Below are 19,152 nucleotides of genomic sequence, written 5' to 3' on the forward strand. Positions count from 1 at the left end.
AATAAGACGCGCTCGCGCCGCGGGGACCGTGAGCAGTATACTCAGCACCCCGCCCCCCCCCCCCCGCCACGCAGTGGGGCGCGGACCTTATTTGGACGATTTGTCACCACCGGCGTGTACTTGGAAGGCGAGAAGAAGAGAAAATAAACGTGAATAAATAGATTCATTCCGGAGAAAGAGAAAAGTGATGACGACCCCACACCTGAACTATTAAGAAAAGATAATTAAGAAAATATTACCCCCCCCCCTCCCCCAAAAAGAAAGTGAAGGAACTCAGAGCAGAGAGAGCTGGAGACCCGGTAGGCTGAGGCACAGGGGTTCTGCATCCTGCGGAAACACCTTAAACCCCACGTGGTTCCCAAGTCGTCCAGCAACATCATTTACTAAACCAACCGTCGAATGTGGGTCAATACTGAGAGATCAGATAACAAATGCTTTCTCTAGTCTTGGCCCCTGTTCCAAGGAAGGAGATCGATCAATATCGGGAAATGGGTGGACACTGACAGACAGACTATTCAAATATATATTTGAATTCCTTTTTATTAACGCACTGGGAAGGACAGACAACATGTGACGAATTATGGACTCATTCTGTAGATGGAGCGGTCCATGAGCGGTCCATGGTCAGTGAGTATTCCTAACCATCTGCCGAGCCATAAAAGTGACGGGAACAAACATGTAGTTCTGGATAAGAGAGAAGAGGAAATAAAGGGTCGAAAAAAAAAGAATGGCACCCGTCCATAAACGTCACTATTTATTCAATCAATGCAGGAAAACACACACAGTGATGAGCGGCGGGAGGGAGCGAGCCAGGGTGGACGATTGTTGGCAGCGTTTCCCCGTATCATTAAAAGCACATTTTTAAGGCAGTCGGGGTCGCAGTAAAACTACATTTCCTTGTGCTAATCTATTGCCTCCGGGCGCACGCATTACGCTGCAGACATCGTTCATTAAGTTCAGACCAAAGAGTTCATTAAACATTATCCAACTTGACTTTGGATTAAAAAAAAAAGACATACACTAATTGGTTTTATTTCTATAGTGGCGAAGGAACAAAGAGAAAAAATGACATTTCTTGAAACAACAAAAAAACTTTTTTTTTTATCTTCTAAGTCAATATTTCCTTAGTCTTCAAAAAAAAGGTCATGCAAATTAAACCAACACATCTACCGCAGTGCCCTCGGGCAAGAACCTCACGCCCGCTTCAATCCCCCCTCCTCCTTTCTCCGCTGGGATGAGGGTCCCAGGTGCTTGGGTGGGGGTGTGGGTGGTGGCTGTGGGAGGGGGTGAATGATTCATGAGAGAGGAGGCTGGGGGCGTCTCTACAAGGCCTCAAACTCGTCCACCCTCTGCTTAGTGTTGCCCATGCGGATCTGGCGCAGCGTCTTGTACTTGTCCCGTCCCTCGCGCTGGTTCTCCGAGTGCAGGAGGTCGTTGCTGGTCTTCTTGGTGTCGTCGCGGGCGTGGGCCAACTCTGAGCTGAGCGCCTGCAGACACGGTGATGGGGGGGTGTGGGGTTAGTTGGGTTCAAACCATTGCGTTTATAGAGCGCTTTTCTAACCAGCGGCCACTCAAAGATCTTTACGACCTTGCCTCACGTTCAGCCGTTCATGCACACATCGACAAACCGACGGCGGAGTCGGCCATGCGAGGCGACAGCCAGCAGGTCGGGAGCTGTTAGGGTGAGGCGACTCGCTCAGGGAAACCGCGACGCCCTACTAGGAGGAGCCGGGGATTGAACTAGCAACCCTCCGGCTACCAGCCGTTGCTTGTTCAAACACGTTTCTGTCTATTCAACACACAACTTTTCAACGGGCACATAAGGTGCCACTGTAGTGTTTCCTTGAGTCTACACGCTGGGAAACATCAGGGAGCATGACATGTGACCTGACAGAAACCTGTCCATCCTGTCCTCCTGGCTCTCTGGCCCAGTGGAGGGCTACGGCTCCCTTCCTCTGGCCTCCAGCAGTCGTACCCGGCCATAGCACAACTCCTCGGGGGAGAGGCCACAGAGCCTGGGCCCGAAACCAATACCTGGAGAGGCTGATGAGACGACTGTTTACCGAGCGCTGAGTCCAGCCTTGCTCCGGGGGGAAGACGGCAAAACCAATTCTGGTTCTGACGCCCTGTCTATTTTGTCCCTTGAAGGAGGCCCTGTCGTCAGGCTCGCAAACAGTCATCACACCTGGGGGTTAACCAGGCTGAGTGACCATGTTGACCTCCAGGCAGGAAGACTCTGTTATGACTCCTACTGGGTGACTGTTTACCAGGCCTCTGTAGTGACTGTTTGCCAGGCCTGTTATGACTGTTTACCAGGCCTGTTATGACTCCTATAGGGTGACTGTTTACCAGGCCTCTGTAGTGACTGTTTACCAGGCCTCTGTTATGACTCCTATAGGGTGACTGTTTACCAGGCCTCTGTAGTGACTGTTTACCAGGCCTGTTATGACTCCTATAGGGTGACTATTTACCAGGCCTCTGTAGTGACTGTTTACCAGGCCTGTTATGACTCCTTTAGGGTGACTGTTTACCAGGCCTGTTATGACTCCTATAGGGTGACTATTTACCAGGCCTGTTATGACTCCTATAGGGTGACTGTTTACCAGGCCTGTTATGACTCCTATAGGGTGACTGTTTACCAGGCCTGTTATGACTCCTATAGGGTGACTGTTTACCAGGCCTGTTATGACTCCTATAGGGTGACTATTACCCGGGCTCTGAGCCCAATCTGACCCTCCATTAAGGGGTCCCCTGTGTGGGGGTGATCTCCCATGAAGGGGACCCTTTATGGCAGCAGGCGACCCCTCCCCCCCCAGCCTCACCTGCAGCTGTCTCTGCAGCCGCTCGTTCTTGTCAGCCTCGGTGAGGCGCTCCTCCTCGCGCCGGTGGTCGGCGTTCTCCTGCGGCTGCAGCTCGGCGCTGCAGCTGCCGTTCTCCTCGTTGTGGTCCTCGTGTTCGCTCTCGCTGTCCGAGGAGGAGGAGGAGGAGGAGGAGGAGGAGGAGTGGTGGGAGGCGGGGGCCGGTGGGGGGATGGCGAGGGCGGCGGGGACCAGGACGGTGGGGGAGGTCATCACGGAGTGCAGCTCCTCTTTGGTCCTGCAGAGGTCCTCCTCGACCTCCCTGGCCTGGGGGGGGGGGGGGGGGGGGGGGGGGGGGGGGAGCAGAGGAGGGGTTAGTGACTCCTCGTCCATCCACTCGCTGGAGGGGAGTGCGGTCAAACTCATTTCTTGTTCGACGTGTTGGGTCGTTTCCCTTTGTTTGAATTTGAATTGCCGTCATGAACGAAAAGTTCGGTACGGATAAAGTTTTATTGAAAGCGCGCCCTCATCGCCAGATGAACCTATACTTAGGATCGGCAGAAGATCCTAGCTGCTCACAGTTTCAGTGAGCAGCGGTGTGTGTGTGTGTGTGTGTGTGCGTGTGCGTGTGTGTGTGCGTGTGCGTGTGCGTGTGCGTGTGTGTGTGTGCGTCTGTGTGCGGCTGTGTGTGTGTGCGTGGGCGTGTCTGTGTGTGTGCAAGTGCGTGCGTGTGTGTGTCAGTGTGTGTGCCTGTCTGTGTGGCTGTGTGTGTGTGTGTGTGTGTGTGAGCCCATCTGTGTGTGTGCGTGCGTGCGTGCGTGCATGTGCATCTGTGTGCGGTTGTGTGTGTGTGTGGCCGTGTCTGTGTGTGTGCGTGTGTGTGTGTGCCTGTGTGTGTGTGTGTGTGTGTGGGCGCGTCTGCGTGTGTGCACGTGCGTGTGCACGTGCGTGCACGCGTGTGCGTGGCTCTGTGTGTGTGTGTGGGCGTTGTCTGTGTGCGTATGTGTGTGTGTGTGTGTCAGTGTGTGTGCCCGTCTGTGTGGCTATGTGTGTGTGTGTGTGTGTACGCATGTATGCATGCCGTCATGCCCTGTGACCGAGCACGCGTCGGGGCGTGTCTGGAGCCCAGGTCCGGCCCGCTCCGCCCCGGCTGCTCACCTTGATCTGCCAGGAGTCTGCCTCCTCCTCTTTGGTCCTCTTAGCTTCCTCCAGGAGAGCGATCTTAGCACTGAACTCCACCAGCTCTGCAGCCTTTCGGGGGGGGGGGGAGAGACAGAGATGGTTCAAAGTCGGCTGTGGACCCATGGACCTCCATCCCCAGGTGTGAACCCCGCTGCGGCGCGACTGTAAGGAACACATCCGCTTCCTGTAGGACGGCGTTCCGTACTGCGCACGGGATTGACGGGACATTTTAGAGCCGCCGCTAATAACGCTGGCGCGTGGCGTACGTCCGGCGGTTGTCGTTAAACCCTCGTGTCCCGCTAACAAGTCACAGTTCAGCCTCAGTATTTCTACTTCTAGGAGGGGTAACACCGCAGTGCTAATGTGGTAGTATTATGGTATGTCTGATACCATGGTTGGAGGATGGTGATCTATAGATTCTGGTCCAGCTAATCGGTACTGTATCCCTATGCCTCGTCACATGTTATAATAATACAGTACCTCCGTCACTGTCTCCTCCTCCATCACCACCACCTCCTGCCTCCTTGACCCTACCTCTACCACCACCACCTCCTCTTCCCATCACCTCCTCCACCACCACCACCCTACCCCCTACCCCTAATCCCACCCATCGAGCACCTCCAACACCATCACCGCCTCCCATCACCTCCTCCGCCAGCCTACCCCCCAGCCCTCCTCCACCTCCAACCCCCTACCTCCTCCACCTCCCCCTCCCTCTCCCCCTCTCCTCACCAGCTGCTCCTGGCTGTTCATCTGGTCCGCCGCCTGACGGAGGAGCTCCTCCTTGGCGATGATGGCCTCCATGCGCTCCGTCTCCAGACGCGCCGCCTCCTGCTCCACCCTCCGCCGCTCCTCCTCCAGCCGCAGGCCCCGCTCCAGCTGCTCCTGGAGGTCTGGGGGAGGAGGAGGAGGAGGAGGTCAGAGCACCGCCTCTCCAGAGGGGACACACCGATCACCCCCGCCACCTGGGGCCTCCTCTGGGGTCGGGTGGGGGGAGGGGGCTCGAGGTTCTGGGGCCCCAGGGGCCGGGGGTGAACCCTAGAGGGTCTGGGGCCCCAGGGGCCTCTACATGGGGTCCTAGAGGTCCTAGAGGTCCTGGGGCCTCAGGGGCCTCTACATTGGGGTCCTAGAGGTCCTAGAGGTTCTGGGGCCCCAGGGGCCGGGGGTGAACCCTAGAGGGTCTGGGGCCCCAGGGGCCTCTACATTGGGGTCCTAGAGGTCCTAGAGGTCCTGGGGCCTCTACATTGGGGTCCTAGAGGTCCTAGAGGTTCTGGGTCCGCAGGGGCCTCTAAAGGGGGGTCCTAGAGGTCCTAGAGGTTCTGGGGCCTCTACATTGGGGTCCTAGAGGTCCTAGAGGTTCTGGGGCCTCTACATTGGGGTCCTAGAGGTCCTAGAGGTTCTGGGGCCCCAGGGGCCGGGGGTGAACCCTAGAGGGTCTTGGGCCTCAGGGGCCTCTACATTGGGGTCCTAGAGGTCCTAGAGGTTCTGGGGCCTCTACATTGGGGTCCTAGAGGTCCTAGAGGTTCTGGGTCCGCAGGGGCCTCTAAAGGGGGGTCCTAGAGGTCCTAGAGGTTCTGGGGCCGCAGGGGCCTCTACACGGGGGTCCGAGCCTTTTGGTCCCTGTTTGCTTAAGTAAAATTGGCAAATTGAGTAGATAAACAGTACTGTACAACTTAAACAGCAATATATATATATAATATAATATAAATATTAATTAATTAAGGGCCTAGTTTCAGAGGTCCTTACACTTAGGGTTGAAAACTCTTCCAACAATGTCTCTGCTTCGTGACACATCGTTAAGCCGTTAATGTTAACATGCCTGTGAACGTACGCTGATGGGATCACACGTGGTTCGTCTGAGTTTCTGGTTCAGTCGTTAAGCTGTAGTAATACTCACGGCCTCGGGGTCTTGACCCCATGGGCATATCAGCTGAGGTCCCAACCCCGAGCTAAGGAAACTACCCTTCAGTCTTTCTTCTTCTTGATTAATCGGTACGGGGCGAATCATTAATTCAACACCTCAACAGCAGAGGGAGCCACCTCCCACTGGGTTCGATTTGGGTTGATTGTTTTTTATGTAACTCTCGTTCAGTGACTTTTTTGATGATGATGATCATGATGATTATGATGATAAAATCTCTGATATGGTCATTACTGATTAACTTCTCAGAAAATACGTTGCGTTAATCCTTATATAACATGTTGTGATGTAATTACTTACTTTAAGTGGGCAATTAATTAATTATTTTTTGATTTCTTTTGCTTTACGATAGAGTGAGATAGGCAGGAATGTATTGGAGATAGAGGGGAGGACATGCAGCAGATGACCACGGGTAGGAATCGAACCCGGGTCGCTGCGATCAGGACTGGGCCTTCATGGTATGCGCTCTACCGGGTGAGTCACCGGGGGCACCCCAAGCGGGCAAATTTTGAACCAAAAATTAACAGTCGAGTCATGGTTAGTATGGATAGTCGTGCCGGCCATTTTCAGTCGCGTCGGCTATTTTGTGTGCCCTGACCTCGCTCAGCCTTCTTCGTGGTCTCCTCGTACTGCGACAGCCGGATCATCAGGTCGCGCTTCTCCCTCTCCATCTCCGCCTTCTCCTTCTCGATGGCCGCCCGCTTCCTCTTCTCCCCCTCCAGATTGTCTCTGCGGAACACAACATGGATGCTCACCTTCGCGGCGTGGACCTCCCATGATGCATTGCTTCCAACCCTCCCCGGGATTCTTACACCGAGATTGAGTTTGTGAGTTTGCTTGTTTGCTTGTTTTTGTGTTGTGTGTTTTTGTGTTTGTTTGTGTGTTTGTTTGTGTGTTTGTTTGTTTGCCTGTTTGTTTGTGCATTTGTTTCTGTGTGTTTCTGTGGTGTGTGTGTGTGTGTGTGTTTGCGTGTTCGTTTGTGTGTTTGTTTATTTGCCTGTTTGCCTGTTTGTTTGTGTGTCTGTGTGTTTGAGTGTGTTTGTCTGTGTGTGGCCCACCTCTCGATCTTCTTCTGCAGCTTCTCCTCCTTGGCCTGGGCCTTCATCTGCTGCACCTCGATGGTGTCGGGCTTGCGGCGGCGCATGTACAGCTCGTGGTTCCCCATGCACAGCTGCAGGATGCAGCGGTTCACGCGCAGACGCGGCGCGTAGAACACAAAGTCCTGCGCACAACACACGCGTCACACACCCACTCCCACCCAACGTGGAATTACATCTTTATTCACATTGACATTGAGGGCATTCAGCAGACGCTTTTATCCAAAGTGACTTGCAATAAGTACATTTGTCAGAAGAAAGAGAATCATTATGTCGCTGTCGGTACAGTAAGGATGTTCATAGAACCAAGTGCCGAGCACTAACAATCCATAGGTTAGCCCTTTATCAAAAGACAACAAAGATAGCTAGGATAAGATGCTACAACATGCTAAGTTCTATTTTTAAGTGCCAGGACCCACAACATACAATAAATATGAGTAAACTATCAGTATAATTTATGATATTGATAACTATATGATATCAGTCCATGATTTTCATCTCTTATCTCTTTAGTATTTATTTATTATTCGATGGCAGGAGGTAAATAAAGATATCAACGCAAGTCCTAGAAAAGAGTACACCATGTTTGCACGTGGGTCGAATTCTAACCTGTGACGCGCTCCACTGGCGGCGCTTCACGTGACTATAAAGTATATGTGATAGCACAACAGTGAGGGTGGGTGGGGGGGGCATGGACGTGAGCACTTGTTCTCAAGAGCATCTGGTCACATATTTTGCTGGTTTGAAATTTGTAGCCGTATTTTTTTTCTTTTATCGTGATTACTCAAATAACCGGCAAAACACTTAGAAAATGACATTCTTCGCACAAAAGTCTGCTGAAACAAAGGCACGACACACGTTTATTGTTCTACATTGTTTCGTAGACTTGACATTGAACACTGTGCGTCTCTGTTCTTCAGTTCAGAAGAGCGTTACCGGAAACTCACTGGAGCTTTCTTGTCGATGGGCTTGATGATGAACTTCTTGTCGTTGAAGGAGATGTTGCGGATTTCGCTCCAGGGGAAACCAATCTTAGGAGTGAGCCTGAGGGAAAGAGCAGAATTTAATGGTTTTAAGAGTTTTTTTAAGAGAGCCCTTAATTGTTTTTGTATTGGAGCAGATAATTAGTACATGTGTGTGTGTATATATATATATATATATATATATATATATATATATATATATATATATATATATATATATATATACACACACACACACAGAGTCCAGGGATCATCTTTCAAATCCTGATAGTAAAGTCACCAAAAATGACTAAAGGTTAACACATGGACAAGACATGACAAGCATTGAAATGAATACAACATAACAGTTAATGCGAATAGGAAAATTACAAAAACCCAAAACAGAGAATAAAAATCGAGACAAATAAAAGCATTAAGAAATAAGACCTCTGTCCCTCCACTCAACAGGCAAATATTATTTGAATTGCTATCAGTGTGATGTCAAAACACACACGGACACAACTGGGCCAATGAACTCTGTGAACACAAACCATTCGTCTACCTTCACCATTGTTTCCTACCTTTGTGTAAACCTTGCGTGAACTCCAGCCAAAGCTGTTGGAAGTTAGTCCGATTTCCATAGAGGGATCACCAGACACAGTTGTACCTCGTAGCCCTAAATTATGCGTCTGCGTGTTATGAACCAGGGTAGTAGACTTATCTTCTTCTGACACTACTTCAGACCACTACCTGCGCTCTGATGTCCATGTTGAACTACCGGATCTCTCCACTAGGGGGGACATCGTTTATAGCATCCTTTCCTTTGGGGAACACGTGCCTTCCTTTATACATTTATAAAGTCCTTGATAAGGTCCTTTATGACGTTTATAAGGTCCTTTCCTTGGAACGTGTGCTTGGTCAGCTGGGTCAGCTAGTCAGTACACTAACCCCTGACCTCTGACCCCTAACCCACCAAAACACCACAGGGAAGCAACTCTTTGACCAGGTCAGTACACTAACCCCTGACCCCGGACCCCTAACCCACCCAAACACCACAGGGAAGCAGCTGTTTGACCAGGTCAGTACACTAACCCCTGACCCCTGACCCCTGACCCACCCAAACATCAGGGGGAAGCAGCTCTTTCACCTCACTAGACAATTTTAGCTAACAAGGCCGATGAGGACAAGAGGTCCCGAGGGTCCTCAAAGTCCTGGAGGTTTGGCGGCGCGGGGACTCACTTGTCGTCCTTGCCGTAGATGTTGAGGCCCAGGGCGTCCACGCCCAGCCACAGGTCCGTGCTCTTCCTGTTCTTGATCTCAAAGAAGTTGATGCCGTACATCTCCAGGTCCTGGGTGATCTTCAGGTACTCCAGCACTGCGTCCTCCCTGTGGGTCACACTCTCAGCAGTTAGGTCGCACCAGTCTGCCATTTTAGGCCATTTATTGACATTTATCAACACTACATAACATTGCATAACACTAGAAAAAACAATTGTGTTGAATGACAAATTGAAAAGAGTTATTCTATTGTATTGTGGCCTATTCTAAATGAATTTGTTTTTAAATAATCTTGTCATTGAATATGGCAATCATACTAGTGGGTTAACTGGAGGACAGTGAAGCACTAACAATCGTTAGTAGTATTTAGTACTATTTTTAAGTGCAACGACGTACAACACACAATAAATGCGTAAATTAACTGCCAGGCGGACAACATACAATAAGGACGCACATTAAGTGCCAGGACGTACAACATACAGAAAGTTTGTCAGAGTAAGTGGAGCGGATTCCAGGTGAACTCACTTGACCATGGAGCCGTGCTCGTCGTGCCAGATCTGCACCCGCTCCTCCCACTGGTCCTTTGACATCTTGTGTTGGTCCAGAACCCTGGGCAGCAGAGACACAGGGCGGCCGTGGTTAGCTGAGGTAGCGGTTCTCAAATGGGGGTACGTGTACCCCTAGGGGTACTTTGTAGTACTGCAGGGGCTACTCAGAAAATGTCTCAAGGAAAATAATTTCAAAAAATAAAAGCTAACTAGGATTTTATTTTCACCCTGAGCAAGTTTAAATTCTGAAAGCTAGACAATAGAAAATCGAGAAAACTGACATGTGGTTAAAACGTCAATCTGAAAAGGAGAAAGGAGAATCTTTGAAAAAGAAAGCACCTCCAGAAACACCAAAATGTCGTAAGTTTCATGAAAAACTTTTTTTCTCCCAAAAATCTTTTGCGCCGTTGAAGGGGGTACTCTGCCAAAAAGGCTAAGGGATTCATTGGGTCTGTAAACAAGCTAGCAAGCCAACTTAAACACTGAATGCGACTATCTTAACAGAACTGTGTGTTTTGTGCGTAAACAATCAATGAAACATTGAGATGGGTGGGTAAGATACAGCTAAAAAATATTGATTTAATTGCCTATTGTATTACATTGTACAGCCATGGGCATTGTCATTAAATAGTCAGTAAATACAGATGCAAATGTGTTGGTTTTGTTGCCAACTAAAGCTCGAAAAAAGAGACCAAATCTTGTTTTGACCTAAATTGGCTCCTTATGAGAAGTTATTCATTCCTAAATGATCATTAATGTATTCACCCTTCATCATTTATTAATTGACCCTTCATTATCATTGACATTGGCATGACACAGTGTGACATTCCGGACATTGTACTACTGAGATAACATGCATAGTGTGTGTGTGTGTGTGTGTGTGTGTGTGTGTGTGTGTGTGTGTGTGTGTGTGTGTGTGTGTGTGTGTGTGTGTGTGTGTGTGTGTGTGTGTGTGTGTGTGTTAGGTGTGTGCGTGTCAGGTGTCTGTGTGTGTGGTAGGTATCTGCGTGTTTAGTGTGTATGTGTGTGTTGGATGTATGCGTATATGAGCTTGTGTGTGTGTGTGTGTGTGTGTGTGTGTGTGTGTGTGTGTGTGTGTGTGTCTGTGTGTTAGGTGTGTGCTTGTCAGGTGTCTTCGTGTGTGTTAGGTATCTGTGTTCAGTGTGTATGTGTGTGTTGGATGTATGCGTATATGAGCTTGTGTGTGTGTGTGTGTGTGTGTGTGTGTGTGTGTGCGTGTTAGGTGTCTGTGTGTGTGTTAGGTATCTGTGTGTTCAGTGTGTATATGCGTGCGTACCTCTTGGGCAGCAGCCGGTCTCCGGACAGGTAGCCGCGCTCGTGAACATGCTTGTTGTAGCCCCCGAACTTGGCCTGGACGGCGTAGGAGGCGAGCAGCACGGCCGACTCCGGGGGGCAGTAGATCTCGTCGCCCAGGATCAGATCCTTCACCTGTAGGAAGAAGAGCTTCTGGGTCACGTCCTGGATCAGCTCGTCAGCCACATCCTCCGGGTAGAACTTGGCCCGGAACTTGAACAGCAGGGGGGACTCCTTCCTCACGTCCTGGGCCGTCACCTGTGGGGGGGGAGAAGGAGAGGACGTTAGAATGTGGAATGAATGAACAAGGAACACAGCAGTGTGAGAGTGAAGAGATGGAGGCACCACCGCCGAGAACCACTCAGATTAGCATAGGATTGTGTAGCTCATCGTAGCTTAGCATAGCATTGTGTAGCTCAGCGTGGCTTTGTGGAAGTATATTCAATTTGAAATATGGAAAAATTGTAATAAGACAAAGAAATGCAATTTATTATTCTCCTCAAAAGAATAATTATTATAAATCGACTTAGGAAACAAATTATTCTACATGTAAAACTCCTTCCATGAAAGCATAAAACTGATTTTGGGCAGGACCCGTTCATTCAGTCATCTCTGCGAGTCCTTGCTCTGTTTACCTTCTTGTCAAACTTCAGCCAGGACTGGAAGCCTTTGTTGTCCAGATACTGCAGGCCGAAGTACCAGATCTCCCTCAGGCCGATGGTCCTGGCCACCTTGGACACAGAAAACACAGATCCAGCCATTAGAGTTACATTCTGATACATCATGTAGCAATCGGTCAAATCTGGGCGCTCAAAATCACAGTCTCATCATCTATCTAACAAGCGCAGTCTGATCTGGAATCTCACTGTTCGGAACTCTAAAATCACAGCCTGATCTGTAATCTAACGATCACAATGTGATCTGAAATCTTACAGTTCTGAAATCTACAATCAATGTCTCATCTAGGATCTTAAAATCAGTCTAATGAGTAATCTAACGATTGTCCTGTTCTGAAATCTGCAATCACCGTCTGCTCCAGGATCTTAAAATCAGTCAAATGAGTTATCTAATGATTGTCCTGTTCTGAAATCTACAATCAATGGGTGATCTAGGATCTGTGATAAATCACAGTTTAATGCTTGATCTGACAAGCACAGCATCATCTGTCATAATACACTCAGAATCGAATCGGTCACTGAACCATCTGTCCTCATTTTATCTTAGATTAGACTGTTGTTGTGATATAGCAGTTCTGTCATTCTAAGTATCTCCACTAGAGGTCTCCCTACATGTTCTGGTTTGGCTCGTCATAGGGTCAGTGAATCACTAGAGTGTTTTACCCTGTATATTCAGCAGTCACGACATATGTGTCACATGCGTGTAGTCCTGAGTTTTGCTAGTATGGCTGTTTGACCTTTCAGATAAATAAATAAATAAATCCCTACAGTTCAATGAGACACGCTGTACTGATTCAGAAATGCAGACCCAAAGGCAGCCACAGACTGTGGTTTGAAAGGGAAAATAAAAAACCTTTCTCGACAACAAGCCACGTCACTGGCAGGTCAGGCAAACAATGATTTTCTGGGGGAAATGCCAACCTGGAAGCTATCGCTAACGCTACATACACAGACGGTCCGAACAGAGGCTTTTCTCAGAGAAGAGTCATTGGACCAGAACAGGTGTGGCTCATAGCACTAATTATGGGTCTGCTACCTTTACATTCGAAGGCTCACGTAGTAGACTCATCTTCGCTCGTTAAGTCTTCCTAAACCACCGGGGAACACAATCTACTAATCCACGTGAAAGTGATAAGATAAAGCATGTGAACTAGGGAGACTTCTAGCAGAAGGACTCTCCTATCGTCCTACTTTCCTCTCCACTTTGCCCTTTATTATAATATAAAAGAAACTCATCTAAGGCCTGTTTACAGTTGTTTCTATTTTTATGGATCTAATCTGCTGCGTGGATCTTTTTTAATGGCTGCTGAAACGATTCTTCTCGATTACGAAAATAATTAAATATTGAAATGCCAATAATGTGTCGAAGCATATCCACAACTTGTATGCATGCACGTATTTTTTTTAGCATTTTGCTGAATAGAAATTGGATTCGTGTCCTTCTTGGGACCCACTGACGACTCCCGGCCCACAGATTGAGAACCTCCGATATAGTACGCAGTGAGAACTGGAGATGCAGTGAGACCTATAGGGACGCAGCGAGAACTAGGGACGCAGTGAGACCTAGGGACGCAGAGAGACCTAGGGACGCAGAGAGAATTAGAGACGCAGTGAGACCTAGAGACGCAGTGAGACCTGAGACGCAATGAGACCTAGAGACGAAGTGAGACCTGAAGCCTGAGAGACGCATTGAGACCTATGGACGCAGTTAGACCTAGAGACGCAGTGAGACCTAGAGACGCAGTGAGACCTAGGGACGCAGTTAGACCTAGAGACGCAGTGAGACCTAGGGACGCAGTGAGACCTAGAGACCTTGGAGACGCAGTGAGACCTAGAGACACAGTGAGACCTAGAGACACTAAGAGACTCAGTGAGACCAAGAGACGCATTTAGACCTGGAGACACAGTGAGACCTAGAGACGCAGTGAGACCTAGAGACGCAGTGAGACCTAGAGACGCAGTGAGACCTAGAGACGCAGAGTGGCCAAGAGACGCAGTGAGACCTAGAGACGCAGTGAGACACAGTGAGACCTAGAGACGCAGTGAGACCAGTGAGACCTAGAGACGCAGTGAGACCTAGAGACGCAGTTAGACCTAGAGACGCAGTGAGACCTAGAGACACTTAGAGACGCAGTGAGACCTAGAGACGCAGTGAGACCTAGAGACGCAGTGAGACCTAGAGACGCAGTTAGACCTAGAGGCGCAGTGAGACCTAGAGACACTTAGAGACGCAGTGAGACCTAGAGACGCAGTGAGACCTAGAGACGCAGTTAGACCTGGAGACGCAGTGAGACCAAGAGACGCAGTGAGACATAGAGAAGCAGTGAGACCTGGAGACGCAGTGAGACCTGGGGACACAGTTGGAACTGGAGACGCAGTTAGACCTAGGGACGCAGTGAGACCTAGGGACGCAGTGAGACCTGGAGACGCAGTGAGACCTAGAGACGCAGTCAGACCTCCTCTCCCGGTCACAGTGGAGGGTGTGCCTGCGGGATGCGTCAGGGAGGAATGTGTCCTGATCCCTGGGTATCGATAGCAGGGTGACTCAGAGGAAGCACCAGGGGAGTGTTATCAGGATCACATGTTAGACCCACACCCACATCACACTGGTTAGACTGTTACCCGCACCCACCAGCACTGGTTAGGCTGGTACTCTGGTTATGGGTAAGAAATGCTTCCGGGTGGTGTTTGGGTCGGTTAGGGGTCGGGTCAGGGTTAGGGTACTGGCCTGGTCAAAGAGCTGCTTCTCCTTGGTGTTTGGGTGGGTCAGGGGTTAGGGGTCAGGGTTAGGGGTCAGGGTTAGGGTACTGACCCGGTCAAAGAGCTGCTTCCCCGTGGTGTTTGGGTGGGTCAGGGGTCAGGGGTCAGGGTTAGGGTACTGGGCTGGTCAAAGAGCTGCCTCCCTGTGGTGTTTCGGTGGGTCAGGGGTTAGGGGTCAGGGGTCGGGGTAAGGGAACGGACCTGGTCAAAGAGCTGCTTCCCCGTGGTGTTTGGGTGGGTCAGGGGTTAGGGGTCAGGGGTCGGGGTTAGGGTACTGACCTGGTCAAAGAGCTGCTTCCCCGTGGTGTTTGGGTTGAAGGAGAACTCGAGCTCTGCGTCCATGGTGGTCACCCGGACGTTGATCTGCAGAACACACATCACCTCTCTTTAGTCACATGACCTCCAAGCCAACACCTCCATAACAATGCGTTAAGTTAGGTTATGCTATGCTATGCTAAGCTATGGCATGCTATGCTATGTTACGGTTTGCTAGTCAATGTTATGCTATGTGAGTCAATGTTATGCTGTTATTCAATGTTATGCAATGTTAGTCATTGTTATGCTATGTTATGTAATGTTAGGTAGGTAGAGACACTTAGGTAGATAAGTGTTTTTCAGCGTCATGCAATACCAGCTGTGCATGAATTCGCATATGGACAGCCGGGAATCGAACTCCTAACCTGGCGATATTGACGCGAAAACATACCAGTTGGACTACCCAGGCTGTAAGAACTATATGTATTCATAAATATCAGACAAAAAACGAAACATTCTAAAATCCTTGCATTTGCATTTTTTTTAATGCTTTTTATTATAGAGTGATAGACAGAATGGCCTGGGAGATAGAGGGGGGGACATAGAGCAAAGGACCACAGGAAGAAATCGATGGACAGCCCATATAGAGCCTATACGCGTTCTACTCGTTGGGTTACCGGTGCTCCCCAAAATCCTTCCATTTGTTGATGCAGGTCCTAGAACCTAACTTAAATGAGTGTTCAACGGGTCTTGAATATGACTTAAACAGTTCTCGGATATGTCGCCAATGCATCTTAAACATTTCCTGAACCATTCTTCTTCAATTCTTCAACAGGCCCTAAAGGTTGTCTTAGACATGTCTTAAATGGGCCTTAAGCTTTTCTCAATTAAGTCTTAAAGGTGTTTTAATTCTAGCTAAGTGTTAACGCGGTCCATGAGTCCACGGTTGCCTCTGCTATCTGGCCGGACTCTGGACTATCCTTGCCAAGGGGCTGCAAGGTTGCAAGACAGCAGATTACAATATCAAAATAGTGCAGCGCTGGCAAGTTTTCTCCAACCCGGCAGTTATATTATCCCCGGGCCCCCTTGCAACCAGCACAATGCTGAACAACCCCTTAGCAACCGAGTCAAACACCCAGAAGAATGCTTCTTTTACCTGTGCCACAATAAAAGCCCCCGCCCGAACACAATCAGTGTGATAATCATGAGAGATATAAAAAAAATGCCAATTGAATTCTATCTATCTTCTATATATTCTACACTACAAAACAGATCAAATGGGACAATGAACACATGATGTAGATACGTAACTAATGGAGGAGAACGTTTCAACGGAAACGTGTACTAAAAGACATCCTGCTATTTTCCACAAAGGAAAATTCAGTACGGTGTAAAACAATTGTCCGTGAACCCTGACCCCATTAAAGTGTTACCCAACTGTTTTATGTAGTGACTCTTTAGTGCACACCCGGCACGTCGTAAAGATAAAGTCCTGAAACATCGGACCATGGCATCGTAACTCCAGCTCGACATTCCCTCACACCATGCCACCAAATCCGGCACAGAACTGCCCGGGGCTCAGAAAATGGCTGTCGCCACCTCCACCATCGCCATAGCAACAACCTTTACGTTGTGGTTTCCGTCTCAGGATATGTATGACTTGTGATTGGCAGTTACTCATTACCAATACAGACAGCAGAACTTCTCCTTTTTAATATTTTTGTTCCCTTGTTCGGCGCTTTGTAGTGCTCGACACAAATAGAGTTTGAACGATTTGATTGACTTATGCCACACTTATGCCACACGCGGTGGAATAACTGTTGGTACCTGTCATGTACGAAAACGTAACCAACTTTGGGTTAATCATTTCACTTTGAAACGCTGTCACCTGTTAGAGCACTCAGGCATGGAGAATAATATATGCACCCCCACCACCACCACCACCCAACCATACATCAGCCGGTGTTCTTAACCTGCTCTGTGTTTAGTTAGTTGCTCTGTCAACAGTACAGGCAGTAGTGGGAAAAGTATGCCGAGCCTTTACCTTGCTGGGTTATAAAGGAACTGTCCTCCATTCTGTGTACTATTGAAGTATTACTTTTAGTAGTTTGTGGTAAATGTGGTCCAGACACAGTAGCATCAAGTTTCAGATATAAAAGTAGGTTCTTGCAAACCCTTACTTCAATATTTATAGTATGTTAGATATATAAATACTTATACTTGTGGAGAAAAAGTATAACTCAAGTACAAACACCTCACATTGGTACATGACTCATGAGTATAAGTACTTGAGTACTTTCCTCCCCTGGTGAGTAAGGCCTGAGTACGTAGTGCATTTGCTGACCACGCAGCAGACGTCACTCTAAGGTGCGTGCAGCATACCCTCCGTACCCTTGAAGGTACTCTGCATACTTAATCTGGAGGCAACCTGCGGGCCCGCTAAGACGTCAGTGTTCACCCTGCAGAGAATTCACCCTTCGATAAGAAAGTTCACCCTTGAAGTTCCGATAAGAGCGCAGAGATTCACACTCGTTCGTGTTGAGTCACGATCTAAATGAACCGTTGCAGAGTTGTATCCGATGTATCACAGGGGTACTTCCCCACTTTTTACCCTTGACCAAATGTTGAACGAGTCAACAAAAGACATCATAAAGTAAATCAAACCATACAGCCATGAGTGGCCTGTGTGGAGAGTTATGAGATCCACGCACAGAATCTCTCTGAGGTCCCTAACATAATTCCTAACAATTAAATTCCCTTAAAACCTAACCCTAACCCTCAAACCTAACCCTAGCCCTCCCTCAACACCTAACACTACTGTAACCTAACCCCTAACCCTACTGTACCCTAACCCTATCTCAACCCCTAACCCTACTGTACCCTAACCCTATCCGAACCCCTAACCCTACTGTACCCTAACCCTATCTGAACCCCTAACAGCTAACCCTATTGTAGCATAACCCTATCTCAAGCCCTAACCCCTAACCCTACTGTAGCCTAACCCTATCCAACCCCTAACACCTAACCCTACTGTACCCTAACCCTATCTCAACCCCTAACCCTACTGTACTCTAACCCTATCTCAACCCCTAACCCCTAACCCTACTATACCCTAACCCTATCTCAACCCCTAACCCTACTGTACTCTAACCCTATCTCAACCCCTAACCCAATCAAACCCCTAATCCCTAAACCCACTGTAGCCTAACCCTATCTCAACCCCTAACCCTACTGTACCCTAACCCTATCTCAACCCATAATCCAATCAAACCCCTAACCCCTACCCCTACTGTAGCCTGACCCGGTCCCAACCACAGGTGATCTCATGGGGGTTTAAAGTGCCCTCTTTTCTCTGGTATTGTTGTACGATGTGAAGCTACGATGGGACAGGGGTCAAACTGCAAACACCATCTGGTTAATGAGTAAATTCCAAGAGGGCTAGGTCCCTCTTGCAAGTTGCCACACAAGAATACCACAATAAACCCTGACAAACATTAGTTCTGTAGCTGTAAACATCATGGAATATTACAGAGTTCTGCTGTTGTTGATGTAGTTGAACTGAAGTCGGCAATCTGTGCCAACTGACTTTGGGTTGAACGGCAAATACCTTTAGACCTTTAGTGTCTCCATTCATTATGTCACAACGTCCTTGAAGATAAGTGGCTGGGTTCTCATGACTTGGTGTCAAGAACCAAGCAGTACAGAGCACTATCCAACACGGTACGAGCATCAAATCAAACATTGTCCCGTTACAAACACCAGACAGAAGACATTAGGGGGGGATGTCATTAAACCATCGTCATGTCATTATGTCATCATTGTTTCACCTTACATAACTGCTTTTAGTTTGAACTAAATCCCCCACGAGGAGCCAAAGAAGAAGATCTTACGGTTTTAGGCATCTTTGCTTGGAGTGTTTTCAAACAGCTACAGTAGAAAGTTCTCTCAGAGCAGAGAGGGACGGAGGAGAGACGCTGGGCAGTCTGCGAGCTACTGCACCTGACTGAGGGCTGGGGCTGACGCTGCCTCCCCCTAGCAGCGGGGCACGGCCGCTGGGCAGGGCTAACGTCCTTTGAACCCAGCTGGAGGTCAGTGACGTGGTGGTTGTCCCGCCTGCCCACGCACCCTCTGGTCCACGCCTCCTCCACCGGGGCCGGGGGGGGGGGGGGGGGGGGGGGGGAAGGCTCATCACAACGGAAGCAACTAACCCCCCCTCCGATAGCGAGACGGAACCCAGCAACCTTTGACCCTCAAGCACACAATGATGAGTTGTTCCTTTAGGAGGCACCGTAGGGAGAGGATAGGAATAATGGAAGCGTACTTAACCGCTCAAATAACTAATCTCTTTCACTTATCTGTA

The 19,152-nt window shown here is 48.9% G+C and overlaps 1 protein-coding gene across 2 annotated transcripts; it reads right to left on the minus strand.

The window, feature by feature from the left end:
• Window positions 1-672: 672 nt before the first annotated feature.
• On the minus strand, window positions 673-18,776 carry ezra (ezrin a; the record flags this gene model as incomplete). 2 transcript variants are annotated; one of them, XM_079751865.1, is made up of 13 exons in its annotated part: window positions 673-1,487; window positions 2,823-3,125; window positions 3,957-4,049; window positions 4,713-4,873; window positions 6,500-6,630; window positions 6,960-7,123; window positions 7,946-8,042; window positions 9,200-9,346; window positions 9,764-9,847; window positions 11,084-11,358; window positions 11,736-11,831; window positions 14,817-14,900; window positions 18,683-18,776. In XM_079751865.1, the coding sequence occupies 13 exons, from the start codon at window positions 18,692-18,694 to the stop codon at window positions 1,323-1,325; spliced, it is 1,812 nt and encodes a 603-aa protein (XP_079607991.1). In that variant the 3' UTR covers window positions 673-1,322. The 2 variants fall into 2 exon arrangements, with proteins under 2 accessions (XP_079607991.1, XP_079607990.1); XM_079751864.1 differs by lacking the exon at window positions 18,683-18,776 and having other exon boundaries at window positions 14,817-14,915.
• Between the last annotated feature and the right edge of the window lie 376 nt (window positions 18,777-19,152).

The sequence above is a fragment of the Pollachius pollachius genome (genome assembly GCF_949987615.1).
Source record: "Pollachius pollachius genome assembly, chromosome: 15".
Taxonomy (NCBI): domain Eukaryota; kingdom Metazoa; phylum Chordata; class Actinopteri; order Gadiformes; family Gadidae; genus Pollachius; species Pollachius pollachius.